Consider the following 17338-nt stretch of genomic DNA (forward strand, 5'->3'; position numbering starts at 1 on the left):
TACAGTCTGGCTTCTAGTTCGATCGAATATCCGATACTTGAAAAAAAAAGGATTGTCCTTTTCCTCGAAATACTTCGCGTTGTTCTTTAAAAGTAAATGTTCTATTGGATGAAGATTTGTGGCTTGCGTCAATATCCGTTAGAAATTTTTAATTACCATCGATTACCGTTTACTCCGGCGCGGGAGGTCTTTGTGATGCTGATAAGGTTTGGTATAATTGACTTTTTACAACTAACAGAATGCCTGTTTTCCTAAAATAAGTCTATTTCAAGTATTTAATCTCATTCAAATAATTAGCTTTGTTTTTATATGATTTCACATTTATACATGTATTTACAGTAACGTCCCAGTTGTTAGTATTTCCGAAGGCATTAAGCTTTCATGTCAAGTTGAACTTATATTAATAGTAGGTTTGCGTAAGACATTTTCGATTTTTTTCTTAACTTGCTTGGATCAAACAGATTGTCTAGTTTAGCCAAATTCTTTATCAGATAGTAACTGCGATGTCCTCGGCACCTGAAGCTAACATTTTTGTTAGGTACAGACAGTGGATATAAACAAGCAATATGTGCAATGTTAACCAAAGCAAATAATCTCAAAGCTACCATTAAAAAAAAAGAACATTTCAGCCGACTTTTTCGCCCATATCTTCTGTCTGATTAGGTAATGTACTAGGTTCAAGTTAGCTGCCTACAGAAAAGTATTTGAGTAGATAAATCTGCGTTAGTGTTTTTCTGACGTTCATGGGATGTGATTTACCATGTTTGAGTAGTAGGACAACCACTTAAAAGTTCAAAATACGCTTGATTTGTGTAAACTTCTATTTCTATTCTCTTGTTTGCAATTGGATTTATTTAGTTATTTCAGTTTATTAGTTTATCGAAGCCATCGCTGGATATTATAGTTTGAAAGCTTCTTTTGTAACATTGTTAATATTCTATTTGCATTTACACTCGGAACAAATAGCGTGCTTCTCCAAAATGTTGTTTGTGGCTATTAATACATTGAATATGCCAGGTCATTAGTGTCTAACAAACATTACAATAATGGAAATACAATTACATGGCAATACGAAGATGACAGAAGTATGACAAATTTTAGAAGCAATGTAAAATTTCTCTAATTGAAATCGATTTGTCTTGTAAGAAAACCCACCAGTGGGGAAAGAAGTTATTATCACAGCTATGAAGACAGAGTAAATTGACCTTGTTATGGTCAATTATTTTGATGGAAAGTTTAGCGTAGGTTTTCAACATAATTCACTGGTCGTAATGGTGTATATAGTAGGCGAATAAAACAGGTTCTTCCTGAATGTCTAGTCATGAACCATTTGGCCGCAGAACGTTTATTCAACCCAAAGTAATTAATATTGTATAACTTTTTAAGAACATCAGCTGTCAATTTCATGTTCATCGATTTCACTCAAATTCTTAATATTTTTTCATACCGTATTTCACTTGTTATTTAATTGCAAAATATTCAAAAGTAACAGTCAAACATGTATATTGATTTACACTAGTAATGTTTGGGCCCTTTATAGCTTGCTGTTCTGTGTTAGCCAATGCTCCGTGTTGAAGGCCATACCTTGCCCTATAATGGTTTACTTTTATAAATTGGTACTTGGATGGCGAGTTGTCTCATTGACACTCATACCACATCTTCATATGTATAGACTCGATCGTGCTGGTGTATGAGCATTTCGTACTTATTATAGAATGGAGCGTCAAGGTGACCCCCGAGATGCGAGGCATTGAACGAAAGACAGGCAAATAATCTTATTTGTCTTTAAAATTGACATTTTGTTGTTTCAAAATCAAATAAATTCAGTTCCGAGCAATTAAACGTACCTCTTCAATGTTTGGTTCTCCTGTTCTCGTCAGTTTAAACCTTTTATATAAGACATTCATTATGATACTTTAAATCAATAGAAATGTTACTGCCTAAATCGAAATCTATAAAATGTTTTTCTTCCTGCTCACATGCAATTTCATATCAAAACTTAACCACAATCAGATCCTTTGGGTAAAATATCATCTTGATCTGAACGGCTCGAGTTGATATTGGACATGATATTGAAAATGAACTAACCATAATTTTTATTATCACGCATTTCGACCTACTGATATGGAACATTTAATAACATACAAAACGATTTGCAGTTTGCTCATTGACAATCGCAAATGTAGTTTTAATGCAAGTATATTTCATTTATCAACAAATGAAAAAGAAAACTGGATTTGATAACGAAAAGTCAAACCTATTTTTTTGTTATTGTAATCACACTTTATAATCACTTCAAGATGAGTTGTGTATTACAAACAGAGACAAATTCCTAGGTTAACATTTTAGAAATCTATTTTTTTGTCATCCGGGAAAATCGTACATTCAAAGAATTAAAATATAATGGTACGATGTGCCAGAGGGGAAAATAGTAAACTGAATATACATGTATATCAACTGGTATACTTGGTCTTAAAGATACGCCATAGTTCATTTCGTCATTAGAAAGTATGAACAGACTTATGTGTCAATTTCTTCCACATTTGAAAAAGAAAACAATCAAACACCAATATTATAATATTAATCCTGTATATTAAACAAGACATTGGCTGTCATATTTGACGTTCAACAATATGATTCAAGTTCATTATAATGAAGAAGAAAAAACAATTCAATAAGGAGAACAATGACAATTGCGGTCATTATAATTTGAAAGATAAAATCCAAAAATAAAAACGTTTACAGTTGTATCAATCTTATAACAAGTTTTCGCAAAAACAAAATCATCATTGAAGGCTTTTTTTATCAGCAGGTGTTACACAATTTTGGTCATACATCGATCTGAACATTTTTGGCATACTTGCCAACCTCTGACAATGGGAAATCATGTCATGACATGATATGGCATGTCAAAAAGCGTGTGAAAACGCGTGACGTAGATGCGGACTATTTTATTTTTTTTTGCTACTTAATTTTTCCCTATTTTTAAGTTTTTAACAAACACCTCTTTCATTTGCACCTAAATTTGTTGATTGGCAAAATTGGTTAATGTTGTTTTTGTGTATGTCTGGTGTCTTGCTGTTTATTTTTGCTTATTAAATTTCTATGTCGATAAAAGCTTTCATAGTTATAAACCAAACTCTTTTTTTAAATGTACTTTTCAGGGAAAATAACCAAATAATGGGTGTCGATTTTTTTTTTCTGATTTGAAGAAATTTAGCACATCATTATTAAGATTTTACTTTGCGGTTTTGGAGGTAAAGGCGACAGATGACGTCTGCCAAGTCAGAGATCTCAGACGCCAAATAATGGTACCGGCAAAATTTACATGAATTCGATGAACATATGATATCAAACAGCAGAGGAATGTTTTCTTCATTTCGTGCCAAGAATTATACATGTAGCTGACTATGCGGTATTGGCTTTGCACATTGTTGAAGGTTGTACGGTGACCTATAGTTGTTAATTTCTGTGTCATTTGGTTTCTTGTGGTGGAGAGTTGTCTCATTGGCAATCATATCACATCTTATTTTTATTTTTTGATAATTACCCAGTTTATTTAAAAACAGAATGTTCTTTATAAGATTTTGATTTCATAAATGACATAAAAGATTACAAAAATATTTTACTATCATTATATTTATTTACTTTTCTGCAAAAGTTTATCAACAATGCAAATATATATATATATATACATTTATTTATATACAAAACATATACAAAAGTCATTATATCTTTAACGGAATGGTATCACATTATATTCAACAAATAAACAACCATCATTCAATGTATGCCAACTGTGATGAAAGTCAGGCAATCAATATTGATGAACTCTTCATCTATTATGGAATTATATATCAACATCAACAATAATGCTAAACCATTTAAACTCACATACTATATATTTTTATAAAATTGCGCACACAATTTTATTATTGCTCATGATTTTACTAAGTGACAATATCAATGTTATAACTCTATGCACTTCTAATTAGGGTCACAATCTTATTGTGCTACAAGTACAATGTATTTGAACAAATTGTATGAGCAAGATAACTTTCTTTTGACCCTCCATTTTCCCATTTCATGGCTTTTCTTTGGCTATTCCCTCAAAAACATAGTGTTCAATAGTTAAACTTTTATATGATCTAATTATACTTAAACAAAAACAAACGATTTTCTTATTTTGATTATCAAATCACTATGTACATCCTACAAGTAATAGATTTTTTCTTATTGCAGCAAGAGTCTTGTGCGAGCAAATTAATGTTTTAAACTTATAATTATATGTATTTAAACCTATTTCTCTTTGTTATTTTTTTGTAACAGAATTAACAGTAAATATTAAACATTGAGTTGCATGACACTACAGAAGTGTAATAAAATATTGCAAAAACTTTTAGGCACTTCATTTTTATGGGTTGCAATATTGGCAATATTACTTGTGGAATGCATACTTTGGCACTTACATTGTAGCAAATAACAAAACACAACGTATTATAAACTATTACTTTACTTGTAAAAGAATTAAACATTTCTTGACTTGCGTCATTCTTACATATTTTTAACAAATATTTCAGATATTTGTTTATTTGAGACATAATTTTAAGACAACGGCAACAGTATATTAGGTACAAGATCCTCAGCACGAGATCTAGTTTTTACCCTACTAAAACAAATTGAATGAATACGTACACTAATGTATCTTGATTCGTTTGTTTTTGATTCTGCTTTAAATGCTCATTTCAATTGTTTTGTAGCAGTTAAGATTGCCATTGTGAAATATTATACGTCTGGCATTTTGTTTCTGTATGTCTGTAGTAGTTCGGTTAATACAGTTCAATAGCAAAGAATGCTATGTTTTTGATTCACTGCTTTGATTGTCTGATGTGTTAAGAACATTATAAGTTAATGTTTATCAAGTCCATTTATTTCATCACAGCTCGAACAAATTGTCACACGTTGATCTTGTCTTTGACCCTTTTCTAAACAATTTACTCAATAACTTTTTCGGTCCTTTCCCCGAAGAAGGTTTTTCCAATTGATCTTGAGCAATCATATTAGCAGTAGCCTTTTCTATTGCCTCTGGGTTAAGTTTGAGCTTTATTTGTTTCAATAATCCCACTAACAGTTCATCGACTTTATGATTAAGAGCTGCTGACGTTTCTATATATTTGCAGTCGTAGTCTTTGGCTATTTGTCTGGCTTCTGAAACGAAAAAAGACACGTCAGAATGTAAAGCAAACTTAATGACAACGTAGTACACAAGTAAATCAATTTAATAAAAAAAATTAAGCCTTAGAAAGTGTTTTATTGTGACATGAAGATTGGAAAATTAAATTGAAGTGTGAACTAATAGTCGTCGGTTGTAGACGGAAAGTCTTAATACTGACATTTGTATTACTTAATAAGGGAGTTCGTTGACATTGCCTTATAAGGTTCGTGCACATTAATTGAATTCACGTGAAGGAAATAAGCAACCGAGCAAATCATGTTATAGATAATTCAAAATAAGAGTTTCAGATACAAATCAGATATTGGATGGTATCATGTTAACGTAATAGAAAGTTAATTTAAAGGATGTTAACCGTATGTTTGCGTAGAAATTACTATGATAAATGGGGGTTATGGTAAATTGGAATGTTTAATTGAGGGTTAAGGGAACGACCATTTCACTTAAAAGAGGGGGGGTGTGTTTTTTCTTCTAAATATTCTGATCCCCAAATTGATGGGAAAAAATATTTTGGTTAAGCAGATAAAAAAACATGCTTAAAAAAGAATTCTGACTCCGACAAAAAAAAACATACCACCAACCCCTTCCCCTTGACGTTAAATGGTTGTTACCTTACGAAAAATCAATATTAAAGTTCAACTTCTCCATTTTCAAGACTGTCTATTGACAGATTTTTATTATTTGTATTGTTGGGTTGCGAAGGTTCCCAATGACGTATACCCACATTTCCTTCTATACACATTAATAATTAAATGCTTCAAGTTATTTCTATTTTTCTAAACCATTGTACATCTTTAGATATGCTACACTAAATGCTTTGCAAATAAAAATCAATTAATCAAATGTTTTAAATATTTCCTAATGATTCATTAATCTTACACATCATAACTTTTTCTCAGCAAATTGACTCATCGTCTGATGAATACAAAAAATTAAAGTAACTTGATCCATGAAAGAGCTACAATTAGATATAGCCTTATCTTTGCTGATCTCATTGGAATGATTATCGGTAAAAATAACTAACATGTTACTTTTTTTAGAAAACAGATAAGGGATTAATTGGACGTTATTGGTAAACAAATGTAAAACCGTTGAACTATTTATAATTTAATTTATACATGAAGGTTTAATTTTGTATCGTGTTTAAGAAAAGATTCATTCCCACGAGCATTCGAATCATATTTTTTCCTAAGAGAGGCTGGTTTTTATTTAGAGGATAGATATTTTAGTAATTAAAAACATAAATTTTAAATAAAAATCTAGGATTATCACGTGTTGTGTGATAAAACTCAGACGTTGACGTCACTACTGCCCTGTAAACTTCAAGAAGTCATAGGGTAGATAAAGTTGCAATACCACACCCATACTTTTTAATAGAAAGTTTGTCTAGAAGATAACGTTACAATTACCGGGCCATGATGAACAGCTTGAAGTCAAGGCTATGCATGTAACATAAAAGTGTAGAATTAAAAGATGTAATCATCTTAATTAATCACCAGCAAAAAATTGAAAAACATCCAAAATCCTAAGGTTGCATTAAATTTTGATAAACAAAAAAAAACATATGCCGACTATATGTGTGTATTTATATCTATTAATATAGATCTGCAATGCAGTTAAAGAGGTTTCAACACTTGAGTTAATATTTAAAATTGTCAGTTCAAAGATTCTATCTATTAGCCGTGCTATACAAGATTCCCAAGAGAAAAACATCTTTCAAAATTGAGACCTTAGAAAATGAACCTGTTAAACCAATTGAAAACTCATCAAAGGCATTTGTTCATATCGTTACGCCTACAGAAGACTCGTCAGTTGCGCTCGAATTAAATTATCATGTTAAGAACCAGACAGTCCTATCTACACACAGGATTATCTAAATGATGATTTTTATATTTAAAGCAGCCGGTTGAAATATGGCAAGTTTGGATTTAATCTAAATTTGCATCTTTTGAAAAATGCTAGAGCTAGAAAGTATATATTTAATACTAACCTTCAGTGGATATCTGTCGTTTTCGTACCAGATCTACTTTATTGGCCACTAGTATTATAGGTCTGTCACTGAACAGTTCAAATCGTATGTTTTGTAAGTACTGTTTGGCGACTTCAAAGGAATCACTGTCGTGGACGGAAAACGCTACTATATAGGCATCTACAGGAAATCTGTCAAGGTCTTCCTATTAAATATGAAAAACTATATATTATAAGTTTGTATGTGATGAAAACTGTTTCCTTATTACCATTATCAATTTGAATGTTAGTTTTAACGAAAATTTCAAATATAAGTCTATTTCCTTTCTTTTCGTTTAAAGTCCATAAAAGAAGATTGGTTTTGTGACAGCAACGAATAAAACAATAGGATCAACACCACATTTAACTTAAGCTATATATATAGGTAACATTTCTAATTCGTTACTGATCATAAAATGTCTTCTTGCAGTTTGCACTCTAAAATACTAATAATTTCTACAAGTGTAAAATAGTAATTTTGCCATTGTTCAGGTTTGAACCCGCTCTCAATATTGTTTAATAGAATAAAAATGTTAACATGTTTACTGACCTCGTGTTCTGAGTGGTCAATAAATTCCATGGTTGATTCTTCATCATCTACCAATACTGATAACATTTTATCATCATCGTCCTCTGAAAAATAATGTACAAATATTGTATTGACTTATATTTCTTTGTTCGTTATATATTTTCATATTCTATACGTCGTGTGATTTTTATATGATTCTATCAAGAATTTTCGACAAGGGATCATACTATGCATATTTCAAGAATATATAAAGTTCAATGTGTAGCGTTAAGTAAGGGCATGTAGTCCTGAAGCAATGCATGAAGAACAAAAAAATATAAAAGATTGATAATAATGGCAATAGTTACATTTTGTTTAAAGTGGTTTTATCAACTTTGCATCGATTTCTTTAATTTCACTATTAAAAAAATAGTGTATTTTAATTTTTATTTCGTTGCATTATTTACAGATGACTGTATCTATTTTTTTTTATTAGATTGCTACATCATTTTGTGTACATTCAAAACAAAACAGCGTCAGAGCTATGATTCAGAAAAATTAGAAATGTTACAGCTAAATGACTTTGAGATCATTAATAATTTACTAGACTGATTAAAAAAAAGATAAAATACCTTCCTAACAACTGAATACTTAATTAAAAGGTAACCTGAGTATAAATGAATGTGTCAAGTCTCGTTATAAGATTAATGTATATCACAATATATCACTTTCAGTTTACTTTAATTAAAAGAAATAATTCAATCTCAAAATAAATTTTAGTGGCCGAAAGAAGATAAAGATACTTAACTTTTTTATTCGAGCGCCACTCACGAGTCTTTCGAAGACGTAACACGCTTCTGACATGCACCATGTTATGCCTGGGAGTTTATATTTTTGAGTGCAACCAGAATAGTACCATTACATTTTTGTCAATAACTTTGCTTCAAATTCACGAACAACATAAAAGAAACAATATAAAAATGTTTGTATAAGACTTTTACGAACCAGTACAAACACATGTAGTTTTAGTTTCTTTCCATGCATTCAAAATGTAAAAGAGGGACGAAAGATACCGGAGGGACAGTCAAACTGACCACGCCATGGCTAAAAATGAATAAGACACACAGACAAACAATAGTACACATGGCACAAAAGAAAACTAAAGAATAAGCAACACGAACCCCACCAAAAACTAGAGATGATCTCAGGTGCTCCGGAAGAGTAAAGGACACTTAGTCTATCTTAGTCTATATTATAGTATTAATGAATGGGTGTTTTTATAATGGCCCTGTTATATGTCCAAGGTCTGTTATAATGGTCGAGAAAGTCTGTAATGGCCCGAGGCAACGCCGAGGGCTATTACAGACATCCGAGGCCATTATTACTGACCGAGGACATATAACAGGGCCATTATAAAAACACCCATTTCTTAATACATTTATTAACCAACTGAACAAAAGTGTATGTGTTGCTGCTAACTTGATGTACTGTCTTACTCTTTTAATGACAGTTTAGTTTGAACAAAATAATTTGTACTTCACCATTATAAAGCTTTAAATATACCAAATATCCAAGATATTAAGTTGAAAGAGATATGTGTTAAAAAACAGGATGAACAGTGATCCCTTTATATGGTTCTTTAATGTTGGTTGCTGGTTACTAAATTAAATAAAATACAAAAAGGTATTATACTCTTTACAACTTAGTTTTATTAACTTTATTAAAAACCCTAACAGGGCTCAATACAGACAAACTGGGCATTAATACAGGGCCATTACAGAAAAACAGGGCCATTACAGAAAAAACAGGGCCATTACAGAAAAACAGGGCCATTACAGAAAAAAACAGGGCCATTACAGAAAAACAGGGCCATTACAGAAAATATGTAATTTTTAATAAACAGTCACTTTTGGCAATAATGCACTTAGTTGGTTAATAATAGTCTATATTAGTCTATATTGTTAAGTAAAACTTACCATTTCCAATTTCAAATGACGACATGTATTCAGATGTCATGAAACGTTTAGCTAGGGTTGTTTTTCCGACACCATTAGCTCCTATTATTAGAACTCTATAATATCCACTGGAACATGAAGAAGAACAACTGCACGTGATTGCACTATCGTCTGAATTGTCACTAGGAAATCTTTGCCGTTTTAAGTCTTTTTCTACAAAAGAAGGATTTACAGATGACCTTCTAGAGTTTTTATTCTGTTCATGTCCGTTTGTATGTCCTTTAGATGTCATTTTGAAAGACCGGACCCGTTTGATGGGCCGTTTGTAAGCATCTCTTAAGTCGTTATATGATACTGAAAGTAAATTTTCTGTTGAAATTGGTAAACTGTTTCTACGCCTCAAATCCTCCGTTTCTATTAAATTTTTATGTCTCGTCCTGTCTTTAAAGGAACATGTTCTTGAACTCGGCTCCGAGCGAGACTCAATTCCATCTGGGATTAAAAGTTCCGGATACAAAGTAAATTTCGGCTTTATGTAATCTTCAACATTTATATCAACATTTTCGTTTTGAATCATGCTTCTTTTCTTTCCCGAGTGCTTAGTCATAACTTGTATAAGCTTTTCAAGATTTAAAATAAAATATCTGTTCCGCTGTTATTCCAGAGTTTTAAATTTTCACTGATGTTTTCCAATAGTTTTAATGTATTTATATCTCGTTCTGTAAATATCTAATGAACCACGTGGTTGCCTGAGTCAGTTTCAGTGATGTCAATAATACAGAGGTTTAATCGCTTCCAGTGACGTCGAACATCTTGTATACGATAACAATTTATTACTACAATTTAATATCGGCGGGATATTGCAATAGGAATCACAAAGTTAAAACGGTACATTGGCCTTTTGGTTTATTACGCTGGGGAGATAAAACCTTTATTTGCTAAAGGGCAAAATTATATTTGTGCTAGATTGAGTAACAGTTTATCAAACTGTATATTAGTTATTTATTTAATATATGCACTTTTCTCTTGTGTAATAGTAAATCAATACGGTATTTATATAATTATGAAATTATGAAATTATAAAGTTTTGATCTAAGAGGTATTAAAAATATCTACTAAATTTGTAATACTGAAACGGGATGTTTATACAAATAATAATTATCATTTCTGAATGCAAATCGCAAATACAAATAACCTGCTATATACATGTATGTAGATATCATTTCAATTAAGTATTGAACTTTAAAAAAATTTGTATGTTTACGTTTATTTTATTTTTTTTATTTTTTATCAAATTGGTTGAAATATACGGAAGCCGTAAGGGGACACACAAAACATTAGAAAATATTTTTTTTTTAATTCGAGATCACGATAAAACATTACCGTTTTACCGAGATCTCGATAAAAATTATATCGTTATCTCGATAAAACGAAATTGTTATATCGAGATCTCGGATTATTAAATCGTTATCTCGATTTATTATATCATTATCTCGATTTATTATATCGTTATCTCGATTTATTATATCGTTATCTCGATAAAATGAAACTGTTATATCGAGATCTCGGATTATTATATCGTTATCTCGATTTATTAAAACGAGATCTCGGATTATTAAATCGTTATATCGGTTAAATATATAGAGATCTCGATTAAAATATATCGTTATCTCGATAAAACGAATCTGTATTTCTGAATTCGTCATTTTGATGTTATCTTACAAATATTCAATTTAATATCAGAAACAAAAATTCAAAGCACTCTTTAAAAATTTTAACTTAATTCATTCATTTATTTAGTTTCGGAGAATAAACTAGTGGATTTCCCTAACTATTATTAACCGAAATTCCTTGGTTCAATGTATGGAAAACCTGAATACCAAAACATATATATAAATATTAAGATACTCAACGTTATCTTTTTTAATTTTCACGTTACCTTTGCTGTTCTTCATCCCATATATATAGATATAACATGTCCATTGTGCCGCAATGACCATTAGAGGGGTTACGGAGGACCTAAATGCCAAAATACGCGTGAAAATTAAGAAATAGCTTATTTTGAATAATGGAATGGATATTTTGAATAATGGAATGGACTGCTGCGACCCTTTTGCCCCTAATTACATACATACCTTATACCTCATTCGAAAGCTTATTTATAGAGAACAAAAGACATATAGTCAATATGTTCCGAGGAGTAACACAGACCCTTCGGCCCCTTTATACACTACTTGAAAGCTTATAGAAAGAGAGATAAAATGGTATATTAATAAGCTTTCGAATGGGGTATAATGTATATTTGGAATTAGGGGCTGAAGGGTCGCAACAGTCTATTCCATTTTTCAAAATATCCATTCCATTATTCAAAATAAGCTATTTCTTAATTTTCACGCGTATTTTGGCATTTAGGTCCTCCGTAACCCCTGTAATGGTCATTGCGGCACAATGGACATGTTATATCTATAAATATGGGATGAATAACAGCAAAGGTAACGTGAAAATAAAAAATAGATAACGTTGAGTATTTTAATATTTATATATATGTTTTGGTATTCAGGTCGTCCATACATTAAACCAAGGAATTTCTGTTAAAAATAGTTAGGGAAATCCACTAGTTTATTCTCCGAAACTAAAAAAATAAATAAATCAAGTTAAAAAATTTAAAGAGTGCTTTGAATTTTTGTTTCTGATATTAATTTGAATATTTGTAAGATAACATTTAAATGACGAATTCAGAAATACAGATTCGTTTTATCGAGATAACGATAAATTTTTATCAAGATGTCGATATATTTAACCGAGATAACGATTTAATAATCCGAGATCTCGTTTTAATAAATCGAGATAACGATATAATAATCCGAGATCTCGATATAACAGTTTCGTTTTACCGAGATAACGATATAATAAATCGAGATAACGATATAATAATCCGAGATCTCGATATAATAAATCGAGATAACGATATAATAATCCGAGATCTCGACATAATAAATCGAGATAACGATATAATAATCCGAGATCTCGATATAACAATTTCGTTTTATCGAGATAACGATAAATTTTTTATCGAGATCTCGGTAAAACGGTTATGTTTTATCGTGATCTCGAATTAAAAAAAATATTTTCTAATTTTTTTTGTGTCCCCTTACGGCTTCCGTAGTACGGAAATAAAATAGAAACAAGGCATAAATATAACTTTTTTATAAACACATAACTTTTTATTAGATTTCAGTGACTTTGAGGTAGATTTCAGTAACTGCAAGTACTCTCAAATCTCAGTGTACATTAAGTGATTTTAATAGTGATTTTTTTTAGCTTTATATCGATCTAATGAGTTAAGCCCTTTCCAACTGGTTTTCATGCTTAAAAGTATGTTCTTATGTTGTACTGTAACACAATTTTCTCAGAATAAGGAAAGCGTTTGGAGCCAACAAACATGCCTTACCCCGCCGCATTCTGCATTTGCCTGTCCCATTTCACAATCTGCAATTTAGTAGTGGTCAATTGTTACTGTATATCATGTTTTATTTTCGTTTATTGATTTGTACATACATCAAGCTGTTAATTTTCTCGTTTGAAGTGTTTAACGTTAATGTTGTCCTTTCGTTGCCTTTTGTAATTACTATATGTGGTATTGGTTCTGATCATCATTGAAGGCAGTACGCTTATTTTATACGTTACTCGGTCGCTGGTTTAGAATTGTCTAATTTGCAATTTCACCTCTTCGTATTTCGGCGCATGCGTCTTTACTTCCGGCTTACAAAAAAGTCACTAAAATTTCAACAGATGTGAAACTATCCCTTCGATAAGTGATCTCCGTTAATATGGTCACCTGTGTTAATTAAGCTGAAATCATTATAGTATTTACCTATTCATTCACAGTACTTCCCATTCATGGAGGCGTACATGTACAATGATTGTTCGCACAATTACAGCGTCATCAGCTGAACATGTAACAGCTTTGATTGTGAAATGCTTCTATCATTATCATTATCACGAAAAAAAAAAAACGAACAATTTAAAAGATGCTAAAACTTATTGATTATTCCTGAACTCTGTCCATACGGATAGGATAGTTTTAACTTTCTATGCATGTGTATACATGTAAAGATGCTATTTATATACAAGTTTAAAGTGTATCACAACTAATTTGTCCCCGGTCTCAAAGAAAGTTGTACATTTTGAAAACATAATAGTTCCTACGCATGGGTGTATTTTCCAAATTAATAGAATATTCTGGTAAGTTCAGTTTCAAATGAAAGCTGAATGACCATGATGACTGGTGATCATTGTTGAACACTTTTTGACATACAATTTGAAATAATAAAAATACTACATGGACATCGTTACATGTACAGATTGTACATTTACCTGTTTTTAGATCTGAAATACCTCTTTTGGTAATTCAGAAGGTCCGAAAACCAAAACTCTCTTATATGCAATTAAATGTTATAACTACAGTATGTAGATTGTTTGCAGTAATTAGTGATGAACCTCCGTAAGTCTATGTGCATGCAGTTCTGCACATTTTTATTACAATATGTCCCTGATTTTTAGCTTTCTAAAAATGGAGCACTCCTTCTAGTTTCCTTATCTTCTAAGACAAACTGAACAGTTTCCTTTTAGAGAAACTTGATAAATAATAAGATACATAAGTTAATCTATTAGTTATATTAACATTTTTAGCTATAAGAAATGTTTTGTTCTATATTTTTCGTGCTTTGTATTAATTTCGAGTTCTTGTAATAATACCTTATTTTTATTTAGTAATGATTGCATTATATAATGAAACCTTATCGTTTTAAATCAGACTTCGAGAATTATTATCGTTGATTACCCTCTGCTGAGAAACAAAGAATCTTCATAACAATTAGTGCTGTTAATATTTTATTACATAATCGTAGCACGAAAAAGGGTCACTTAGTTTTATATCTTTAGGACTTTATCATTTGTGGTTTCTTTCAATCCTTTTTGATCAGTGTGTCCCGCCTTTTTTAAATGATACAATAGTATGATCACAGCTGTATTCGCAGCACTGCCCATTAAACCGCTGCCAATTTACAGAACATTATATTAAGGATAAGATAATAACTCCATTGACCTTTTACTTGCTTTTTTATTAGTATATCTATTACCTGTAAAACAGTTATAATTGATAACAAATTAAGTTGCTTTGTTAGATACTGAGAATTTAATAGCACATAATGATAACGTAATACACGAATCAATGTTCGACAGTCATGTACTTCTGAGAATGTACAGCTTGGAACTTTGTTCGATAGGTGAAATGTTGATGCACTTAATGCCACACATAAGGTAGAAAGTACGACTAGTACTTGTAAATATTGTATGATAATAATAGTTGTAGATGACCTTTCATGTGGATTTGGCTATAGACTTTTACAATGTAGGAGATAGACTAAGACAACAGAAACAGTAGGACGAATACAACTGGATCTTTAATTAGAGTGCTTGATTTACAAATCTTTTTCATCAGTCAACAATACATGTAAGATGATAAGCATACGATATTTGAACCAAATACTTGTACGATGGTCAGTGATCACTCTTAAACAATGAGAACAATGTCCTAGACAGATAGTGGACCTATGCGTTAACGAGACAGAAAAATCATCAACACAATAGAGTTGAAGATAAAAATGTAGCTAAAGGTCAGGATATATTGGTTTTGAACAATAAGCTGGTGTGATATACCTTAGTGGTCCGAGACCACCATTGTCGTCCCTTGATTTTCGTTGTTCACAAATATAGTCCCTAGTGTTGACAGTGGGTTACTTGCAATTAATTTTTATTCCCCTTCTAAATTTATTTCTCCATGTTTTATGCCTCAAATTGCAAGTAGGGGGGTGAAATTACACTGTAAAAAAGTTTGGGTCCAGAATTTTAAAGGAAAGTAGTGATTTGGTCCAGGTAAAAAAGGTTGAAAAATAGCACTTCGGAAGCTGTCAAAAGATTTCAAGACGCCCTAAAGATAAAATTGTCCATATTTTGAGTTTGAGGCGATGAAGTTTTCTATAATTTTGATATAATTTGTCCCAAAAGTAGTACAACACACTGTAAAAGTTTCTTTGAGAAAGCGCAGGTGGGATTTTTTTTATTTTCATTTATGTTCTAAAAGAAATGCACTACGAAATAATTGTGGTCTCGGACCTAGTCCTCATTTTCTAGAGTCTGCCATAGATCATCAAATATCTGCCATTTAACACCAATTCGTTTTTGAACAAACCAACTAGTATACATTAATAAAAAAACAGTAATTACCGCGATTCCTGAGTGACTATGTACGGAAATAGTATAGGACAACCGCCACCATCTTGGTATAGACACGGTAGAGGTTCAACATCTGTAGGAAAAGACGTAAAATAAATTGCAATGTCTATAGTCAGGAAGGGTAGTTACTGGCATTTAAAGTCTATTCTAATTTTCTGTATAAGCATAGCAAAGGTCCATTGTAAGAAAACTGTATGGTACATGTATGTGTAGAGGCCTAGTGTAGGTACAATTTATATCTAGTACACGAACCTGGTGTTCAGTGGTTGTCTTTTGTTGATATGATTCATAAATGTTGATCGTTTAAATATAGATTGCACCGTTGGTATTCCTGCTTGATTGGTTTTACAATACTCGTTTGTACGGCCCTTTATAGCTTGCTTTATAGTACTTTTTTTTTACAGATTGTGACTTGAATTGTAATTGGATGGAGAGTTTTCTCATTGGCACTCATACCACATCTTCTTATATCTATATATCGTCAGCAATGATCCGTAAAGGCATGATAAAGGTATAAGCATGACAAAGGTCTATGCAGCATCAAACAAGGATCCGTAAAGGCATGATAAAGGTCTAAGCATGACAAAGGTCTATACATCATCAAACAAGGATCCGTAAAGGCATGATAAAGGTCTAAGCATGACAAAGGTCTATACATCATCAAATAAGAACCGTAAAGGCATGATAAAGGTATAAGCATGACAAAGGTCTGTACATCATCAAACAAGGATCCGTAAAGGCATGGTAAAGGTCTAAGCATGACAAAGGTCTATAATACATCATCAAACAAGGAACCGTAAAGGCATGATAATGGTCTAAGAATGACAAAGGTCTATACATGTACATCATCAACAAGGATCCGTAAAGGCATGATAAAGGTCTAAGCATGACAAAGGGCTATACATCATCAAACAAGGAACCGTAAAGGCATGATAAAGGTATAAGCATGACAAAGGTCTGTACATCATCAAACAAGGATCCGTAAAGGCATGGTAAAGGTCTAAGCATGACAAAGGTCTATAATACATCATCAAACAAGGAACCGTAAAGGCATGATAATGGTCTAAGCATGACAAAAGTCTATACATGTACATCATCAACAAGGATCCGTAAAGGCATGATAAAGGTCTAAGCATGACAAAGGGCTATACATCATCAAACAAGGAACCGTAAAGGCATGATAAAGGTATAAGCATGCCAAAGGTCTATACATCATCAAACAAGGATCCGTAAAGGCATGATAAAGGTCTAAGCATGACAAAGGGCTATACATCATCAAATAAGGAACCGTAAAGGCAGGATAAAGGTTAAGCATGACAAGGTCTATACATCATCAAA

At 31.7% G+C, this 17338-nt stretch overlaps 1 protein-coding gene across 1 annotated transcript; it reads right to left on the reverse strand.

Annotated features, from left to right (window-relative positions):
* Positions 1–3623: 3623 nt before the first annotated feature.
* LOC143079305 (GTP-binding protein Rit2-like) lies at positions 3624–10417 on the reverse strand. Its single transcript, XM_076254571.1, has 4 exons — positions 9725–10417; positions 7791–7873; positions 7224–7407; positions 3624–5208 (listed from the first exon to the last, which is right to left on the reverse strand). The coding sequence occupies exons 1-4, from the start codon at positions 10308–10310 to the stop codon at positions 4937–4939; spliced, it is 1125 nt and encodes a 374-aa protein (XP_076110686.1). The 5' UTR covers positions 10311–10417; the 3' UTR covers positions 3624–4936.
* Between the last annotated feature and the right edge of the window lie 6921 nt (positions 10418–17338).

Source organism: Mytilus galloprovincialis, chromosome 6 (assembly GCF_965363235.1).
Source record: "Mytilus galloprovincialis chromosome 6, xbMytGall1.hap1.1, whole genome shotgun sequence".
NCBI lineage: Eukaryota > Metazoa > Mollusca > Bivalvia > Mytilida > Mytilidae > Mytilus > Mytilus galloprovincialis.

Coding starts and splice junctions, on each gene's coding strand:
- LOC143079305 (XM_076254571.1), bottom strand. CDS start 10,310: ATGACTAAGCACTCGGGAAAGAAAAGAAGCATGATTCAAAACGAAAAT. Junction 7,874..9,724: donor GTCATTTGAAATTGGAAATG/GTAAGTTTTACT, acceptor ATTATTTTTCAG/AGGACGATGATGATAAAATG. Junction 5,209..7,223: donor ACGACAGATATCCACTGAAG/GTTAGTATTAAA, acceptor TTTTCGTTTCAG/AAGCCAGACAAATAGCCAAA.